Below are 18,734 nucleotides of genomic sequence, written 5' to 3' on the forward strand. Positions count from 1 at the left end.
ACACAGGTCAGCGGTGTGACTCCAACTTGGAGGATGGCTTATCACTTCCTGCCACGGAGCTCTGCTTTATCTATTTAGATGAAGCAACAGAGGACGTGGGGGCCTGTCTATGCTGCCACTAAATAAGAAAGTGATCACAGGACAATCCTTAACCAGGATCAATGTAAGGCCTGACGTGTGGTCCTAAGAATAAACTCAGGCAGAGATGACTAGTTGGCATCCAACATTGGTTGGATGGTAATAGAAACCCCAAATTTAGCTGGGCATATGGCCTTCCAGAATAAACTACACTTCCCATGCTCCTTTGCAGCTAAGTATAGTCATGTGACCTGGTTCGAGTCAATGGATGGGCAGCATGGTGTTGTACCCTTCCTGTCCTTTCTGGTCTTGCTCCATCCTGATGCTTAGAAAGTATGAAGAGTTGTTCCACACACCCTAAGGAAGGTAGAACAACAAGACAGGAAGCACCTGAGCCCCAAAGGGGCTTGGGTGCCACACCTGCCCAAGACACACTGACTCTGGGCTCTTCTAAGCAGATATCCCTCTAATCCCCCTTATTTGGGGCCTGTCACCAGAGGCAGACTTAGCTCCCACCCAATAAGCCTCCTCCACCAGACTGATGTATCACTAAGCAGATGTGACCAGATCCAATTCTGGTCCATATGAATTAAGCTCAGCCACAGGGTGATGTGGGTCTAGAACATCCTATGCAAATGAGATTACATGAATGTAATAGTAGCTTCTAGGCAAGGAAAGGGGTCTGATGGGGCCCAAACTAATTTCCTTCCCACCAGTTCTTCCAGGGTAGCTTCCTAGAGGGGAACCAAAGATCCCGAGGAGAGGGGACCAAGGACAGTTAACCCAGAGGGTTCTCAGATGTCTCTAGCAAGCCCTGCAAAGGCTTTGAGAGACAAACTAAGGATGTAGCTCAATGGCAAAGTGCTTGCCCAGCATGCTCAAGACCCCGGTTAGACCCCAGCACCACAAAAAAAAAAAAAAAAAAAAAAAAAAGAAGAAAGAAAAAAAAGTGATGATGGGAAGAGAAGGCCAAGACCCAGGAGGCAGAGGATCTAGAGCTGCCTTCCTGCGACACAGGCTTAGATAAAGTAGGAAAGTAGCACAGGGGCCAAGGTCACCATCCATGGGCTGCAAATATTTTCCCCAGTGAGCTGCAGCTGACAGGGCTGGCCAGGCCACAAAGGGAAAAAAATTCCATTATGGTCTGACGGCTATTCACTCTAGATGCCTCGGGGAAATAACTACTCCTGCTCCATGCACTACTGTGTCCATATGCATCAATTCATGGCCCATCCCTGTCCCCAGCAAGGAACAATTGCCTCAGATCACGGTAGAGGCATGAGCTTGGATATAAGCCAGCCTCAGTTTCCAGGCTCTGTCACTGAGAGTCACCTCTTGCAACACCTCAGTTATCTTTCCATTGAGTTTTTAAAAGACAACCCAAAGATCAACACCAGAGGACAAAATGATAATGTCTCCAAAGTCCCCATCATGGCATCCATGAACAATGCTTCTCTGCTACTGGGCAGGAAGGGACTGGCAGCGAATGGAGTGGTGACAACAGTGAGTGGCTCTGTAGGTGCAAACCTCATCACTTTGCTTAAGGACTTAACCTCCTTATCTGTTCCTCTCACCCCTTCTACTCAGACTTCCAGGGAAGGGAAGGCTTGGCTTGGAGCAGGGGGACTTGAAGCAGGGGGACTTGAAAGGGACCTTCCCTGCCTGTCTCGCAGCCCACCCCTCCCCTAACCCTGCTCAGGCCAAGCCTCATGGAGGCAGGAGTGTGTTGGGCAGGACACCCCCGAGAAAACTCCAGACTTGGGGAATCCCAAGCCCCATCCCTGGAGATGGTGACCCTGTAGGACTGGGGGAAGCTGTATTTTAAGAAGCTTCTAGATGATTATCACTTAGTATGAACTCAAGAGGATGAAGCTCCCTGGCCAGGTGACCTCCCAAGGTCTCTCCTGGCATAGATGACTCTGCAGGGCACCCAGACCCACACATGAGCACCAGGTCCTGTCTGCCTGGGTAGCTGCCAGCTCTCAGCGCTGGCCTCTACCAGGATTTATGGCTGAGACTCACGCAGGCACTCCGAGGCAGAGGCACCCAGAGCGCCATTCACAAATTAAACCCAGCCTTCTCTCCTCCCAGGTAATGGGCCCATCTGATGATAGAAGAGCTTATAAACAACTATCGTCAAATTAATCTCGATGTGGGAGAAATAACAGCGGCCGTAAATAAGACTAGCTCGCCTAGCCCGCCAGCTGTTTAGACACTTTATAAAACAGAGCAGCCACATTAATATCATATGGACTCTTTCAGACCCCGGCCACCTGTGTGACAGAAGTGAGCACTAGTTGAGGGGTCTCCCGGCTATGAGGACTGCTGCCAGGGGCCAGGGCCACCATTGGGGCAGCAAGAGGAAATGTCAGTAGAGTAGGGCTGCTGGACACTTCCTGGACCTGCCACTTCCTCCTCTGCCTAAACTGTCCCCAAATCTGCTGCTGGGGACCTGGGGGTTGGGGTGGGGGACCACCAGGCACAATCACTTCTTTTGTTGCCATCATGCAGCTTCCACATCTTGGTGATCCCCTCTCGCTCCCCGCAGACTCTGCACTCACCCTCTGCCCCAGCCCAAGACCCACCCCTCGGGAGCCCTCACAAAAGGCAAATGTGGCCTCTCAAAAGGCAAATGTCTGCTTTACCCACCACAGTGGAGATCACAGCCACTCGGTCATACCCCTCTGTTATACCCCACACAGGCCACTGTCCCTCCTGATGCACAAGCACCCATGGAGATTGCAGAGCCCTGAGGGCAGTGGCCAGTTGGTGTGTGGACCCTACAGCTGCTGGCCTGGGCACACGGGCACACTCCGATCTTATGGTACCATCCTGGTTGATGGCCTCCGCCTCCTTGCTGGTATGTTTATTGTGTAAATTCAGTAATGGCAGGGTAGTGACTTCACAGGGGCTTGGGGGAAACATCAGAGAAAAGTAGAAAAGGAACCTAATGCAGGAGCCGTGGGATGGACGTGTGGACGTGTGTGTGCAAGTTTCAATAGTGTGTGTGGCGCCTCAGGAACAGGACTGGTGCCCTGATAAGAGACTCTCTCTTCTTCTGCCTTGTGGTCTTAGAGCAAAAAGACCACCCTCCAGGAAGTGGGTCCTCACCAGGCACAACTCCTGGTGCCTTGATGCTGGACTTTCCAGCCTCCAGAACGGTGAAAAATCAATTTCTGTAGTTTATAAATCATCCAGCCTCTGGCATTTTATTGTAGCAATCCAAATGGACCAAGACAATAAGAAGGATGACACCCTTGGAAGGAAGACTAGAGTGGGGGGACCTTGAGACAGGCAGTCACCAAGCCACGAATCATCTTTTGTGGCCTTTCCCTCAGGGTCCCTCCCCCCTCAGTGTAAGGAAGCAACTTTAGGGTAGTCTTGAGTTAGGTGACCCAGTTCCCAGACCAGCATCTCCCAAACTGTGCTCCAAGCACCAAGTTCAAAGGATGTTTCTAGAAGTCATGCATGCACACATACCCGGAGTTCTGTGGTCAGATCATTTTGGGAAATGCTACCGAAGCAAAGCCCAGGGCTCTCCTTCCTGCAGGTCACAACAGGGCTTCCAATGGGTTGATAGGCGACGGCACTCACCAAGCCAGGAGTGTCGGGCGTAGGGTGTGGCGTTTCCAACTCTTTGAAACATGTGACTCTTTTGCAGAATCAATTTTAGCAGAAGGGCCTCTGTGTTTGGTTGGACAGTGCGAGAAACGCTGTTCCAAGTCCCTGCTTCAAGGTCAGCTCCACCCTGTGTCTTCCAGGAGGTCTCCCAGACACCACAGCTCTGCCCCTCCACTCCACCCTGGCGACCCCCACCCTCCACGGCAGAGCATGATGACCCTCTTACTGTGGAGGGCGCTGCCCCCTCGTGTTTCATGGGACTGAGAGGACTCCTGCCTGGTTTTTAGCACTTGAAGGCTGGCACCCAGGTCTCGCCTAAGCCCTGTGCTCAAGTTCAAGCTCAAGCCGGGGCTCTGAGTAGGCTGTTCGCCCTTCAGTCCTGACAGCAGCCACTCACTACCAGCAGTGCTGACAAAGCCCAGCCAGTTCAGCGGGGGACACGACCCTGTGGCTTCTCTGCAGCATTCTCTTTCTGGCCTTTCACCCCTGTGGTGGCACCTTCACCCGCCTCTTCTGCTCAGCCCTGCACATCCTTTAAGACCCACTCAGGCATCAGGAATTCCGGACATCGGGCCTGGCCTCCCACAGGATGTCAGATGCCAGGCTGAGAGCACCCAACACAGACAGCAGGATCGTACTTTGAGACCACTCATGCATCTGCTTCCCAGCAGACTCGGTTTCTTTAGGACAGGTAAGGTGACTGGGGGAGTGCCTGGCACAGAGTGAGCGCTATGTGAGCATCTGCAGCTGTTCTTGTGTTGTTATCTTCCTGTCCCCAGGGCCAATGCAGACACCTGTGCTCAAATCACATCTGTTGGATGAGCTGAGCAGACCCCCATGATCAAATCTGAGCCGCCTTATCACCATGCTGGGAGGTTACTATGATTGCTTCCATTTTACAGACGAGAACACTGAGGCTCAGAGTTCTTCCCTCCCACCCCCATTGTTTCCCTTACCACAGTCAAGGTACCTACTAGGAACAGGCAGGGAGAGTCTGCAGATGGTTACCTCCAGCAGGCAGCCACACATAGCCAGAGCGGCCCTGCTTTGTGCCAGGCCAGGGATCATGGTGGGTGTGTTACGTTCCAGTGTCACTTAACCCTCGCTCAGCCTGGCAGGTGAGCATGGAACAGAATCAATGCCCTAGGAGGGCTGTTTGCTTCAGGAGGCCACGAAACCCCCGCTCCTTGAGCAGCCTCCCCCCTCCATAAGGCTCTCTTCCAGGGGACGGCGCAGTGACCCATGGGAGGGCTCAGGCAGAGGGGCAGGAGAAGAGGCAGAGAATGACAGCAGAAATGGCCAAGCCAGGGGAACAGCAGGGAGGAAGGGGGCTGGAATGGGTGGGATGAGAATGAAATGAGAAGGCCCAATGCTTCAGAAAAGAAAAAGAAAACTCAGACGAGGGTGACAGCCACGGACTCTGACATTCACCTCTTGGGTGGGATCTGGATCTTTGCCAGAAAGGGGCAGGGCTGATCTGACCTGCAGCAAAGCTGCTGCTCTTCCTCCTCAGGGACAGCTCCAGTCCTGCTTCCTCCAGGGACTCCCTCCCCAAGACGTCTGCCAGCTTCACTGACCTCTCCCCATCTCATGGGCCAAGATGCTGCCGACTGGCTGGACCACACTTTCTAACCAGCATCACCATCGATTTGGCCCTCTGTGTGGCGTGGTCTATGGTCTATTCATTCCCCCAACTTTGGGGATGCTCAAGGGTCTCCCATCCAGGCTGTGGCCTGGTGCTGCCAGTACTTGTTGCCCACAGCCCAAAGTGGATTCTCAGTAACTGCTTAGGCAATTACATGCCCAGTCCCTTCCTGTCTGCCTAGTCCCCTTTGCACTCTCCTAAATCCCCTTAGACTGTTCCTGGCCTGAAGAGGCAGGTCTATGTGTTTGCAGAGGGGGAGTGGGGTGCATAATTGGCAATGAACATCTCTTGCTAAGTACTTTCCAGGATTCTATATGCTTCATATTTTACATCCATCAGCACTTACTTTTATCCTCACTTCCCCGTGACACTGGTGTTCGTATCAATTATCTCTATCTCTCCAGAAGGTTTAGAGAGGTCCAAAGTCACCGAACTTGTAAGTGGTAAAGCCAGATTGCCCAATGGCAAAATCTCCACATCTATTGCTACCACTTAATACCCTGTCCCTGACCATCCTGGTCCTTCCTCCAGAAGACCCAACAAGTACAGCTCTATCCTGCCTGGGAACAGGAAAAACTAAGGGAGCCCTTATTTGTTTGGACTCATTAAAGAAGGTTTTGGAAATAGCAAGTGGTTATGGCTGCACAACAATGTGTGTGAGTGTATTGAAGGCCACTGAATTGTACACATTGTTTAACATGCTTAAAATGGGGCTGGGGATGCAGCTCAGTGCTTGCCTAGCCTGCGCAAGGCCCTGGGTTCCATCCCCAGCACCACCAAAAAAAAAAAAAAAAAGTTAAAATGCAAATTTTATGTTATATGTATGTTTTCACAATAAAAGAAATAATCTTTAGTGTACCAGGAGCAGCCCTGGCTGGGTGACCCCTTAGGAGCCTCCCTCACCACCTGTTCATAGATTTGTCTCCATGTTCAAATTTCCCGGCTCCTCTGCTCACCTTACACCCACATTGTCTTCAAGCCTCACCTGGGCATGTATGCCACAAAGCAGCCTCAGCTAGAGCTGCTGGGGCTCATGTGGCTTCCAAATGGCCTTGAGTGGAGACCTGGGGAGCACCCTGGCCCTCTGAGTCAAAAGACCTAGTTCCAGTGGTGGGGGACTCTTGCTCCAGCCACTGGACAGCTTGGGTCTCCAATGCTGGGGAGAGGAGACCTTGGGCCTGTGTATATCCCTCACACTGAACATGTCACCAAAATTCTACATCTTCACTCAACAGTTCATGTAAAATTTGCACCTGGAGGCATAACTTCCTAATTTAGTTTAATATAAAAATCAAAGTTTTCACTGGGCACAGCGGTACACACCTGTAATCTCAGACACTTGGGAGGTTGAGGCAGGAAGAGCATAAGATCAAGGTCAGTCTCAGCAACCTAATGAGACTTTGACTCCAAATAAAAACCAAAATGGACTGAGGGGGTAGGTAAGTGGTAAAGTGTCCCTGGGCTCCATTCCAGAGCCAAAAAAAAAAGTCACTTTCTCCCCAAATTGAGAGGTAAAACCTAGAAGCTGCACCAAGTTTATCCTGCGGCCCGTTTTTGCCCTCAGTCAAGGTTCTGCTATATGCTGAACACAGACCTGGTCCCCCCTGCAGTATGGACACTATAAGATGGCAGACTCCTACTCCCAAGCAGGACCTCGCAGGTGCCAGCACAGACTTGGGAACCATGTGGGATGGATGAGTGCCCCTGCTGAGGGGTAGGGAGTGACCACAGGACAAGGCTCCAGCCACCTCTCCCACCTTCTGGCCCTGCTCCTTCTCCACTCCATCTCTCTCCTGGGGGAACCTGGACTTGTCAGGGACCCTCGGGGTGAACTGCCATCCCAGGTCAGTGGCTGCGCTCCACTTTCACCTTCTGGATCTCATTCCCACCTCACCAGCCCAGGCAGACCAAGCTTGCCCAGATGAACTCGGCTTTCCCACAGCCCCGCCTCCTCGCTCCAAGGCCTGGGTCTTGGTGTAGGCGGGCCCAGTCTTGCCACTCAGCACCTCTTGCTGTCCATCTCCTGGGGCTCTGTGGCAGGTACCTGCTCTGTGTGCCCAGCACCCCATTCTGGTGCTGGGTACACCCCATCACCTTGGCCAAAGGAAGTCTGGCCCGGCTTCCTTCCTGACGGCCCTCCTTCCACCTTTACCCACCAAAGGTGAGGCCAGCACCATGGCCTACTCACCCTGGTGTCCAAGATGTGGGCTCTGGTGAACCCAGGGCTCTTCCCAGCTACTCTGTGGTCTCCCTCCCTCATCAGGAGTTGGGGACACCTGGCACTGTGGTAACCGGTGACTGATGGTGTGGAGAACCTTGAGGAGGTGGCCAGCTCCATGGGACCAGCCACCCCTGTTTCTCCCTCACCTCCCCCACTATCAGAATCTCAGCTCTAGTCAGCAGGTCCATGCCTCCTGGGTGGAGGGACATGCCCAGTGACCCTTCCCACCTGCCCTCCCAGAAACAAGCCCTGTCATGGAGGCTGAGGCCTGGTGCAAAGGTATCCTTTGGTTTCAGGTAGTCCAGTGTCTGCAGCCCAGGGTGGGAGTGGGGACATTAGCCCATCAGCTCCCATAGGATTTGGTAGCAGAAGTAATTGCCCTGAGGTCAGGGAGAGGGGTAGGCCCTTAGCTCTCCAGAAGGGGGTGGCTTGGGAGTCCTGGCAGCTGGGGGAGGAGAGCCAGAGCTAAGCTGACTAGAGGGACAAGGAGCAAGCCACCCCTTCCCCACCCCCTCAGTCCCAAGGGGAGCAGCTGCTGTTGGAGCTTCCTGCCTTCCTTGAGACAGGTGCTGGCTCCGTTCTGGCTTCCTCCTGCCTCCAGAGCTCCGCACCCAATCCCACAGCAGGCGGGTGCTGACTCAGCCCCACCACTTCCGCTTCTAGGCCTGGGAGGCCCACATGCAAAGCTGGGGATGCGCCTTGGCGCTGTTGCAGCCAAACCATGATGCGGGTAATGTCACCATCCCTTGTTGGCTGGGGGATTTCCTGGAGGGCACCCCTGCCCCAAGGCAGCGCACCTCAGGGCAAGTTTGAAGGAAGGCAGCTTCCTGGTCTAGGCCAACAAGAGGCACAGCGGAAGCAATTCCAACCCTAACTCAGGCTGGGGAGCCCCGGGGTGTACCCAGCACCCCATTCTGGTGCAGTCACAGCCCTGGATGGGCCACCAGTGAAGCAGAGGCCATGACGGCTCCCTTCCCACCTAGGGTGCTGTGTGACCGGGCCAGGGGAAGGGCACGTGCCACTGAGTGCTGAGGAGTGTGTGGCTGCTGTCCCAATGGGAGGGAGAAAAAGCAAGGAAAGCACAAGTTATTGTCATCGGGAGGAAGTCACAGTTTCTCCGAGCAGGAAGGGGCAATTAGGTCAATTATCTCCCTTGGCAGATAGAAAGTGAAGGGGCCGAGCAGTCAGACTTGGCCAGCATCACACGGGTGATTATTGACAGAGCAGGACTCCAAGCCAGGACTATTTCCATTGTGCACGATGCTAGTCACCATCATTACTCTTCCCTTTGGCTGGTTTCTCTGTCTGTTGCATATGCATTACTTCATGTGACAAGGCCTGTAAGGCACCAACCGTGGACTCAGCCACTTGACAGGTAACTGAGAACTAATGGGAGGAAAGGACTTGCTCAAGATCACCATGGGAGCCAGGCGCAGTGGCGCAGGCCTGTAATCCCAGTGGCTCAGGAGGCTGAGGTAGGAGGACTTCAAGTTCAAAGCCAGCCTCAGCAATTTAATGAGGCCCTCAGCAACCCAGGGAGACCCTGCCTCTAAATAAAATAAAATAAAAAAAAAAAAAAAAAGCTGAGGATATGGCTCAGTGGTTAAGCACCCCTGGGTTTAATCCCTGGTACCAAAAAGAGTGAGAGATCACAGTGGGTGTTTGTGGCAGAACAATGGCCAGAATCCGGGCCACAGAAAGAGTTTATCCCAATCTTAATCCTTTCCCAGGCCCTTCTATCTTGCACACCCATGGAACTTGTTGGTGAGCAGAGGGGCTTGGGGCCTGTTGGGCCAGTCCACTAGCCCTCCTTCCCACATGGCTTAGTACAGTTGAAGGCATGCAGGGGTGGACTAGCACAGACAGTCCCTGTGACCTGTGGCAATCTGAGCGCATCAGAAGTCACCAGCCCTGACAATTAAGTATTCAAGTGGAATACTATGCAATGACTAAAAGTGATGTCTGTGATGTAACGTTAAATTAAAAATGAGAGACTGCCAAGTTGTATATTCACCATGTTTATAGATCTACAAAACACACACAAATGTATGAGCAAAATGGTGGGAAGCATTTCACTCATGTGATCACAGGGGCTGGGCTCCTAAGAGACATTTCCCCTTTGGTTTCCCTTCTCAACTTTCCAAAATGGAATTATACTACCTCCGTGATGTAAGAGATCTAATTTGAGAAAGCATCAAAAGTATCTGCAAAAAGATGCAAAATATGCTCAAGACACAGCTGAGGCAAAACTGGGAAGCAGATACCTATTATTTCAATGGAAATCAGAGCACAGACTGCACCACCCTCAGGGGCCCCCAGTGAGCTGGCCAGGCTTCCTCTGAGGTGGCACCTGAGGCTAAAGAACTCACCACCCCAGGTCCCAGCCCCTTGCGTCTTTCCTACCCAAGATGTTCTCTGGTCTTCCAGGCACCCACATAGGCCAGCCCCTGTCTATCTCTAAGCTCGGTGCAGGGCACTTAAACTCCCTTGTAGCTTGACAGGCCATGAGATGGGAAGAGGCCTCTCCTGGTGTCACAAGCAGTAGCGGACACGGGCATGGATCCCTGGGGCTTGTCTAGTCTTGATGGGTCCTGGCAGCCTGCAAGCTGTGGAGGGCAAAGCGGGAAGCCGAGGCTGAGCTCTCAGTCACATGACTCAGCCAGTTACTAGCTGAGGGCAAGGGCCTCCCCCCACTCTTTCGGCCTCAGTTTTCCCCTCTCCACCCCAATTACCTTCTCACTAGCTACTTCCAGGAGGAAGTGAGACAATGGAAGAGGAAGAGCCTTGAATCCTTTGCCTGGGGGAAATCCCTCACTGCAGACAAGGACCAATCCTGAGGCCAGAGCCCTGCCCCTCCTTCACCCTCGCCCTGGTCCCATTTACCACACCCCTGCCTTGGTCTCCCACTCTGCCACCCCACCCAGGGCGGCCCCCTCCTGCTCCTCCTTCTCCATGGGGGGGAAGTGACCTTTTTGCCAATCCATGGAGGCAAGAATCCTGGCACTTGCCTGTCCTGCGTCTTGCTTCTTGGGAAGAAGGAAATTCAGTAAAACTTGTTCAAAATGAGATACCACGGCAGAGTGGTACAGCTGCTGAGGGGCTAACTTTGTAGGAGAGGCTGCTCCTAGGGTTAAAGAGCCCTGTGAATCACTCAGTACAGGGATGTCCGGCTTGGAGATAATGTTTTGAGGGACTGTCGTGCAAATATGAAGAATTTTTACTGTTGAAGTTCATTTCCTACCCCAGTTGGAGCTCTGCGTTTAAAAGTACTAGAAGTCTCTACTCCCAGACTCTACGCCCTTCGCTCTGCCAAATTCTACATTTATCCACACCCTGGACTCATTTGTCCCCAAAGCTGGCTGCTCCTCCCATCTTCCTGGTTTGTCCTCATGGCCGGGCCATACATTCTCCCAGGCACGCCAAAGACATTCTGCCCCTCAGCTGCCCCCGCCCAGCATGGCCTCAGTCCTTCTTGCTCCTTCCTTGTGGTAAGATCTTTTATGCTGGGCCTCTTCCCATTCCCCAGGCCTAGGGTTTGGGTCCCCATCATCCCTAGAAGCCTGCCATGTCCTCCTCCCTGGCCTTAGCCCCTTAGTCTCACCCTTCTGTCATCAACAGAATAAGCTATCTAAACGCTCTGACCCCAGAGAGCTCCCAGTGGCCACAGGAGCAAGCCCTACTTCCAAAGGCTTTCAAATCTCTTGCAGCCTTTTCCCCACATTCTGCAGACCTCCTGCTGTGTGGCTCCTAGGGAGAGCCATTCAGAGCAGGACAATGACCCTGCTGCCCCTGTCACCCACAAACCCACCCACACTCCCCTCTCCCTCCTTCCGTGCATGTTCCTATGTTCCATTCTTCACAAAGCAGCAGAGCCACTGGCCTTGGCCCAAAACTCATTTGTTCCCCACTCCCACCTAGTGCTCTCCCCTCTTTCTCCACCCCCATGTGCTAACCCTTTGACTGTCCTACCCCACCCTGAGGTCGTCTCTCACTTTATTTGGTCCTCAAGCCAGTACAGTTGGAGAGGGGAGAGGCAGCCAGCTGCTAGTCCTTGCTCCTGCTTGTGACACGTGATTTGAATGCACCCTATCAGGAGGGTTCCATGATGGTCATTGTTCAGATGATGCTCAGAGCTATGGTCTACCTTCACCCCTCCAGTCAGGATAGGCCTCGGACTCAAACCCTGGGCTGCTCCCCGCTGCCTTGCTGGCCAGGATGTCTTGCCATTCACTTGGGTGCTTCAGCTCAGACATCTTAGACAGCATCTGGTTTCCTACACAGTCTTCTCTCAGCCTCAGCACAAACCCCTGAAGGTTCCCCTTTCTTCCACATCCCCCTTAGCACAGTGTGTAGCCCCAAGCAGGTATTTAATGAACACTCATTAACTAATGAACAAACCAGTGAGTGGATGAATGAATGACTGGGCACATGAGGTTCAGGCATTGCGAGGGGTGCAACTGTAGGGTCCGCTTTGTTTTTCACTCTTAAATTATCCTGAAAAATCTGGGCTGGGTTGTAGCTCAGTGGCACAGTACTTGCCTAGCATGTGTGAGGCACTGGGTTTGGTCCTCAGCACCACATTAAAAAATAAATTGAATAAAGGCATGCTGTCCATGCCATTTTTAAAAGATTTTTTTAAAAATTATCCTGAAAAATCTGAGTCCTTTCAAGGTAAGCCTGGCCCTCCCCCAATTCTCTTAGAAATACATTGGCTCAGCTGTGGCTAAACCACACCAGATACTAATAAATACTAACTTGCATTCATACTATATTAAGCCAAGAATCTTAAAAAGCTCTTTAGATTCATAGAGAAACTAAGGCAAGAGTGTTCCACCCATCTGTGCACCCATGGTGGGTAGAATTGACAGAACCAAAGTCATGTCCAGATCAGTGAAGGGCATGTTGTCTCATGGCCTTCCCCCCAGGAAAGGGCCCCACCATGAACGTGAACCCAGCACAGAGCTGTAGCTTCGCTTGCCTAGGAAACCACCAGGTTTTCCAATGTGACACTGCAGGATGCTTATTTAAAGATGAGGAGGACACAGGCAAAGGGTGGGGCAGGAAATGAGAAAACTGCAAGAGAGAGATGGCTTAGGCTCTGTCGTCTGCATATGAGGGTTCCAGCTCTCTCGGTGACCTTTTTCCCTATCCTCAAAAGTATTTGCTGGTTTGTGAGAAATTGTTATCTAAGGAAACTCACTAATTAAGGAGGCTTTATCTGATGCTAGTCAAGAGAGAAGTCCTCAAGTTCAGAAAGAAGAACTGTAAACAAAAGCTGTGCTTCATCTTATTACAGAGTAGGAGGCAGAGAGTCCATCTAACAGGTGGCTTTTCCAAGATCCTAGAGTCAAAAGCTATTAAAGCAGATATGTGTCAGAAGGTTGAGAGAATATACCTAATGTACAACAGCTTTGCAGTTCTTGAATCATCCAGCCCTTAATATAATAAGTGTTTAGTTCTGACAACCTGGGTGAAATATAGTGTGTACTTGATAAATTGTTAAAACATAATTACCCACTAACCCCAACGCTTCCTATATTATTACTAGGCTACTAAACTATCCTCAAACGGCACTGTCAAATACAACACTAATTCTGAGAAATAAAATCTTAAGAGTTGGCTAATGATGTCATCTTTAGGACAAAAATGAAATTGGTCACCTGATTTAGGAGAGTTTTTTTGTTGCAGAGGTTGAATTGGGGGTGGTTTATTTTGATTTCTCCAACAGGGAATAAAATCAAAAGTCTTGTGTAAACAAAAAAAATTTTTTTTTTTTTAAGAAGAGGGGGGAAAAAAATCCACAACAGACTGTAGACCTACGTATCCCCTCTCGCACACACTACAGCACCTGCCTCTGCCCGGAACATCCATGTGTGTCCATGTGTCACGGTAAATCAGCTCAGCTTTCCCACTGGGCTGGGAAGAGCAGGAGAACAAAGGGCCAGAGCGGAGAGGGCACCATGATTCAGAGGGGAGTTGTTGCCTGAATACACAAGGTGAGGAAGCCCAGTGGTCAGGCAGGGTGGTCAGGCAGGGTGTGCCTGCTGGCAGGGGAAAGACAAGGGGCAGGCCAGGGAGAGAGCCCAGAGGAATGAGGACCCGGCACATCCGCCAACACAGAGACAGCTTCAAAATGATGACCTTTTGAAGGAACCATGAATTTCTTTAATCAACTGATTTCCTTGCGTGTCTATGATGCTTCATTTAGCAAGGCTTGTTCTGGGCTGAAATGGAATAGGTGTAAATTGACAAATGCTTGGAATCGGGTTCCACTCTGGAGGAAAAAAATACCTCTCCACTGGCTCCTCCAATGCAATTAAAGGGGAAAGACATATTTTAAGGGTTCTTCTTCGAATTCAATTTGAAGGTAGGTCCTGACTTCCCCCCTGACCTCCCCCACCCCCACTCCAACACACACACACACTTAGACAATGGCGGAGATCTGGCTTGCTTTCTCCTAAGAGAGGCCCTAGGGTCACAGACGAAGCAGCTGTCAGGCAAGCGGGCTATAATCAGCTTTAACCAGCTCGCAGCCTGCAGAGGGCATAGACCTGCTTATTCCTACGGAACCAGATTGGGCTGCCGGCCCGGGATGGGGTGGGGTAGTCTCGCTTTCTGTTTGAAATATCTTCCTTATCCAGGATCTCAATGTCCAATTTACACTTGTAGGTCCTGAGAATTTAAATATACACATAGAAGAGGGTCCTTTAAAATTCCAAATCATGACTTCCACTACATGTCACATGTCACCCCCAGCATGATTTATAAGGACAGTAAATCAATGAGACAGGAAACAGAAAAGTTAAAACACAACTCAAAATGGGTTTTTCAGGCGAATCTGAAATGCTACAAGATTGCTAGTTAAGAACAGTATCCCTTTTCTCAACCTTGGTGTCATCTCCCCTTCCCTCACCAGCGCCAGACACTCAGTGCCTGTGTAACTTGGAAACTTAACATGAAATGTGGAGGCTATTGAATATACAGGTGGCCAAAGATAGGGGCCCTCTCTAGCAGTTGAGCTGTTTCAGGGTGACAGAACAACTGACCTCTCCCATCGCCCCAGACTTCTATTGTTAAAAGATATGGACTAGATGAGACTAAAGTCACCATATCTGTACCACGAGAAAAAAAAAAAAAAAAAAAAGGAAAGTAAAAAGAAAAGGCATTCACTCAAATCTTACAATGGGAGGTGGGGGTGGTGGGTGAGGGGTGGGGATAGAAAAGCAAGGGGGAAATCTAAACAGCGGGATACGACAATAAATGGGAAAACAGCAAGAGAAAAAGCACACTAGGTTAATATAGGAAAACTAGTTCTTTATTGAGAGATTGTATATTAGTATTAGTGGATTCTGTGTGTAACAATGTCGTCATGCACACGATACAAAAAAAAAGGCTGGGCCCACCATGCTTCGGAAGGGCAACAGAACAAAAGCAGCGTACAATGAGCAGATGGCCCGGGCTGCACGACCACAGTACCACAGTACGGTTCAGCGGGGTAACATCTCTAACCGAGCGCTGTACAGTGTCAACTGGGGGATGTAAAAAAATACAGATCATGCTTTAGTTTTAGTACAAGAAAAGGTGAAAAAGATACACAACCAAAAGGATATTTGATACAGAAAAAATTACCCACAAAATAAGAACAGGAAGTAATTCAGCACAGCAGAACACGCTACCCCTGTTTAATGGAAAACCATTTTGCTGAGATTTTTTTTTTCTTTCTTTCTTTTTTTTTTTTTTTTCCTCTTTCTTTTCAGATTGCCAAATGGCAGTCTGGGGAGGCTACTTGGGACTTTATTTTGGAAGGGCCCTCGAAGTAGGGGCCTTATTCTTTCATGATTGCTGCTGTTTTGTTTCAGTTTTTGAGCAGGTCTGGCTGGCCAAGCAGCAGAAGGGAGCCGGCTGTTAAAGGGGCAGTTCTGAGGGCCAGGGCAGATGTCCAAAGATGCTCTTGACATTGTACAATTAAAGAATTAAGACCCTATGGCCACGGCCCCTCAAGCCAGAGACCTTGGTACACCAAATTTTCAGAGGCTTGAAAGCAGCAACTGCCATTTCATCAAAGATTTTTCTTTTTTAACAGATAGATATTAAATAATTTTGCCTCCAACTAAATGCAATCCTCAGTTACGTCTGGGTGCTGCCTGGAAGCCAGCCAATGGCCACCCGGACAACTGGAAAATGGGGTGCTGCAGCCTCTATGCCAAGGCAAAAGGAATCCACTTAACAGGGATTTACAGTGCAATGTATTCGGCTAAACAGGATGAAGATACAAAAATGGTTATTTCTCTGCATCTATTCTGAAATGGCCTACATCCTACACTACTACAATGGATACTAAAAGGAACAGATTTAAGCTGGCAGACTATCTAATAGTTTTACAAGAAGATTGTGGTTTAGGACCTTGTTGAGTTAAGCATTAGTATCCTCTATCGGAAGGTCATGATTTCTTAGCACATTGTGCTAAATTTTACTCACAGCCCAACTCACCCCTCAGCCCTTAAATTTCCTGTGGGCGTGTTTGCCATGAAAGTAAACTTTGACTGATGGGCAGAATTTGTTTTGTTGGGATTTTTTTTTGGGGGGGGGGGGGGGAGTGGTATTAAAAATAAAATTTAAAGGCAGCTGAACAATTTGAATTTCAAAACATGAAACCGCATCCTGCAATGGTATTTAGAGATTGGTGGTATTAATGAGGATGATAATGATTTAATCAGGATAATTATACTTTCAGGCTCAACATCCTTCTTAATCATTTTTGAATTTCTGCCTAGTGTACTGTTCCACACCCGTTTTAAGAGGAAATGCCAAGTAATAAGAGATAATTGTGCTTTGGGGGTGGGGGCTGGCATTTCCAAGAGTCTCATGCAGCACCCCCCCTTCTTCCTCACAAACCCCTTCACCCCCCACCTAGACTGGCCTGAGATAGGGGATACTGCAGCTTAAATAGCAATGCCTTCCTCAGATGGAGACAGGAAATGGTTAAGAGGGTGTCACAATACAGCTAAATGCGAGGCAGAAGGGTCACAGCGCGCACAGCAGCGAGTTGACCATTCACTGAGCTACACAATGAAGAAAAAAAAAAGATTTGATAAATGCAGAATGTCATCATTCTATCATCACACAAAAAACTGCGGTTCAAACAGGCCTAAGGGGGCCAACCTTGCCTTTTGGGTTCTGGGGACAGGCGCGGGGCTGGGGACAGCTGGGCTGGAAGAAGGAGGGCCGGGCTTTCCTTGCCTGGCCCAATCCGGCCCCTGGGGCGCACTGAAGCGCTGGCCCTGCGACCCCGCCCCCCACTCTGGCTCCGTGAAGGAGCCAGGTCGGCAGAGGGAAGACATCATTCTGTGTGTGAGGGAGGGGGTGGGAGAGGAGGGCCTTAGCCAGCAGGGATTTAAGCAGACGTGGAGTGGGAGAGAAGAAACATTTCCAAGAAGAGAAATGTGAGTCCAGAGGCAGAATACAAAAAGAAAAAAAAAAAATGAAATGCATCTTGGATTTGCTTTGGGAGGTGGGAATATTTGATTAAAAGAAAATGGAAGAAATGTGGGGTGGGGGAAGAAGAGGGGGAAATCAAGCTATTGCTGTAGCAGAATGTAAGGAAAAGGGGATGTGGGAAAAGGGGACCGTGCAAACACACCCCGTATATCACAGTTAAAAACAAAGCCCGCGCTGGCCTGCTGCTTGGTCAACCGCTGCCTGGGGCAAAGGCCTGGCACGGGGCAGCTTCCCACCTCACCCTCACACACAGCGCAACACCCAAGGGCCAGACACCCCACTCCGGCAGGACCCAGGGGTGCACGGCAGCGCACGTCTGATCTCTGAGGCGCGCACACACACATGCATGCACACATACACACGCACACACACACAAGCATTTTGAACCCGTAAATGCAACTGTCATACAAAGACAACTGGGAAGTGGGGAGAGGGGGATGTGAGCAGGGGCACAGCACAAGGGTAATAACATAAAATGGGTTAAAGGAGAGAAAAGGATGGGACGGGAAATCGTGCAAGTGCCCACCAGAGGGTGGGGGCTGGGGCATGGGATGGGGCAGATACCCAGATCCCAGCTCACAAGTCATCGGTATTAATAAAAAAATGAAAAAATACAAAACACACAACAGAAAATACACAGACTTCAAAAAAAGCAAATTACAGAAAACCAAGCATGCTTTCTCTTCTCTCTCTCTCTCTCTCTCTCTCTCTCTCTCTCTCTCTCTCTCTCTCCACACACACACACACACACACACACACAGTCATATATCTCTCCTTCTTTCGATCATACAGGGTTAGGTATTAGGGGAAGGGGCTGTGATTTGGGGGAACCACGTCCGCCGCAAAGAATAAAAAATGGGGCTAGGGAAGGAGGGACCCAAATTCGCCAAACCCTAACTTCACTACAAAAGCTCCCACGAGGGCGGCCACCCCGACACTCGGGGGTCTCCCCAAAAGGGTGTGGGGAGCGGCCACCGCTCGCCCTGCGTCCTCGCGGGTGTGCCCTGAGCCCCCGGCCGCCCGCGGCGCCCGCCCCCGCCCCGGTGCCTGCGGCGATCCACGCTCGGAAGCAGACCCCGAAAGGAAAAAGCGATACCTCTGTTTCGCACAGAGCCAAACACTGGAAGCACGAGATAGCCGACGTGGACCAGGACCATCCTGGCTCCTCGCGCGGCGGCGGCGGCGGCGGCGGCTGCGCGCGGGCCCTTTGTGGCGCGGCTCCGGGGCGCGGGCGCGGGCGGCGGCGGGGCTGCGGGAGCCGCCGGGGCGGGAGGCGGAGCGCGGGGCGCGGGCGGCGGTGGGGCGGCGGCTGGCGGGGAGACAGATGGCCCATGGAAAGGCTCCCTTCCCGGCCCCTCTCGACATTCAAAGGCGCTGGGGCCGCAGCTGCCGCCACACAAAGGCGCGCGCAGCCAATGGGAGCGGAGCGCAGCGCGGCGCGGCCTCGCCGGAACCGCGGGGGACAGCGGGGACCGCGGGCGCGCGGGTGGCGGGGGGGGGAGAGGGGGGAGGGCTGGGAGGGAGCAGGCGGCCAATCGCCGCGGCCTGCTGCGGGGCGCACGGGGGAGGGGTCACCCCCACGGGACGCGTGGAGCCCTGTGCGGGTCTCTGGACGCCAACGAGTCGGAGCGCGCGCGCAGCGCCCTATACACGCATATACACACGGGCGGC

The 18,734-nt window shown here is 51.4% G+C and overlaps 1 protein-coding gene across 1 annotated transcript in view; it reads right to left on the minus strand.

Annotated features, from left to right (window-relative positions):
• The window catches only part of Ark2c (arkadia (RNF111) C-terminal like ring finger ubiquitin ligase 2C), a 107,335-nt gene extending 89,063 nt beyond the window's left edge, over positions 1-18,272 (minus strand). Inside the window, exon 1 of the mRNA XM_077792368.1 lies at positions 18,160-18,272. Within this exon, the coding sequence (XP_077648494.1) occupies positions 18,160-18,220 (61 nt within the window). The 5' untranslated portion in view covers positions 18,221-18,272. The remainder of the gene's footprint in view (positions 1-18,159) is intronic.
• Positions 18,273-18,734: the final 462 nt, after the last annotated feature.

Source organism: Urocitellus parryii, chromosome 13 (assembly GCF_045843805.1).
Source record: "Urocitellus parryii isolate mUroPar1 chromosome 13, mUroPar1.hap1, whole genome shotgun sequence".
Lineage (NCBI taxonomy): Eukaryota > Metazoa > Chordata > Mammalia > Rodentia > Sciuridae > Urocitellus > Urocitellus parryii.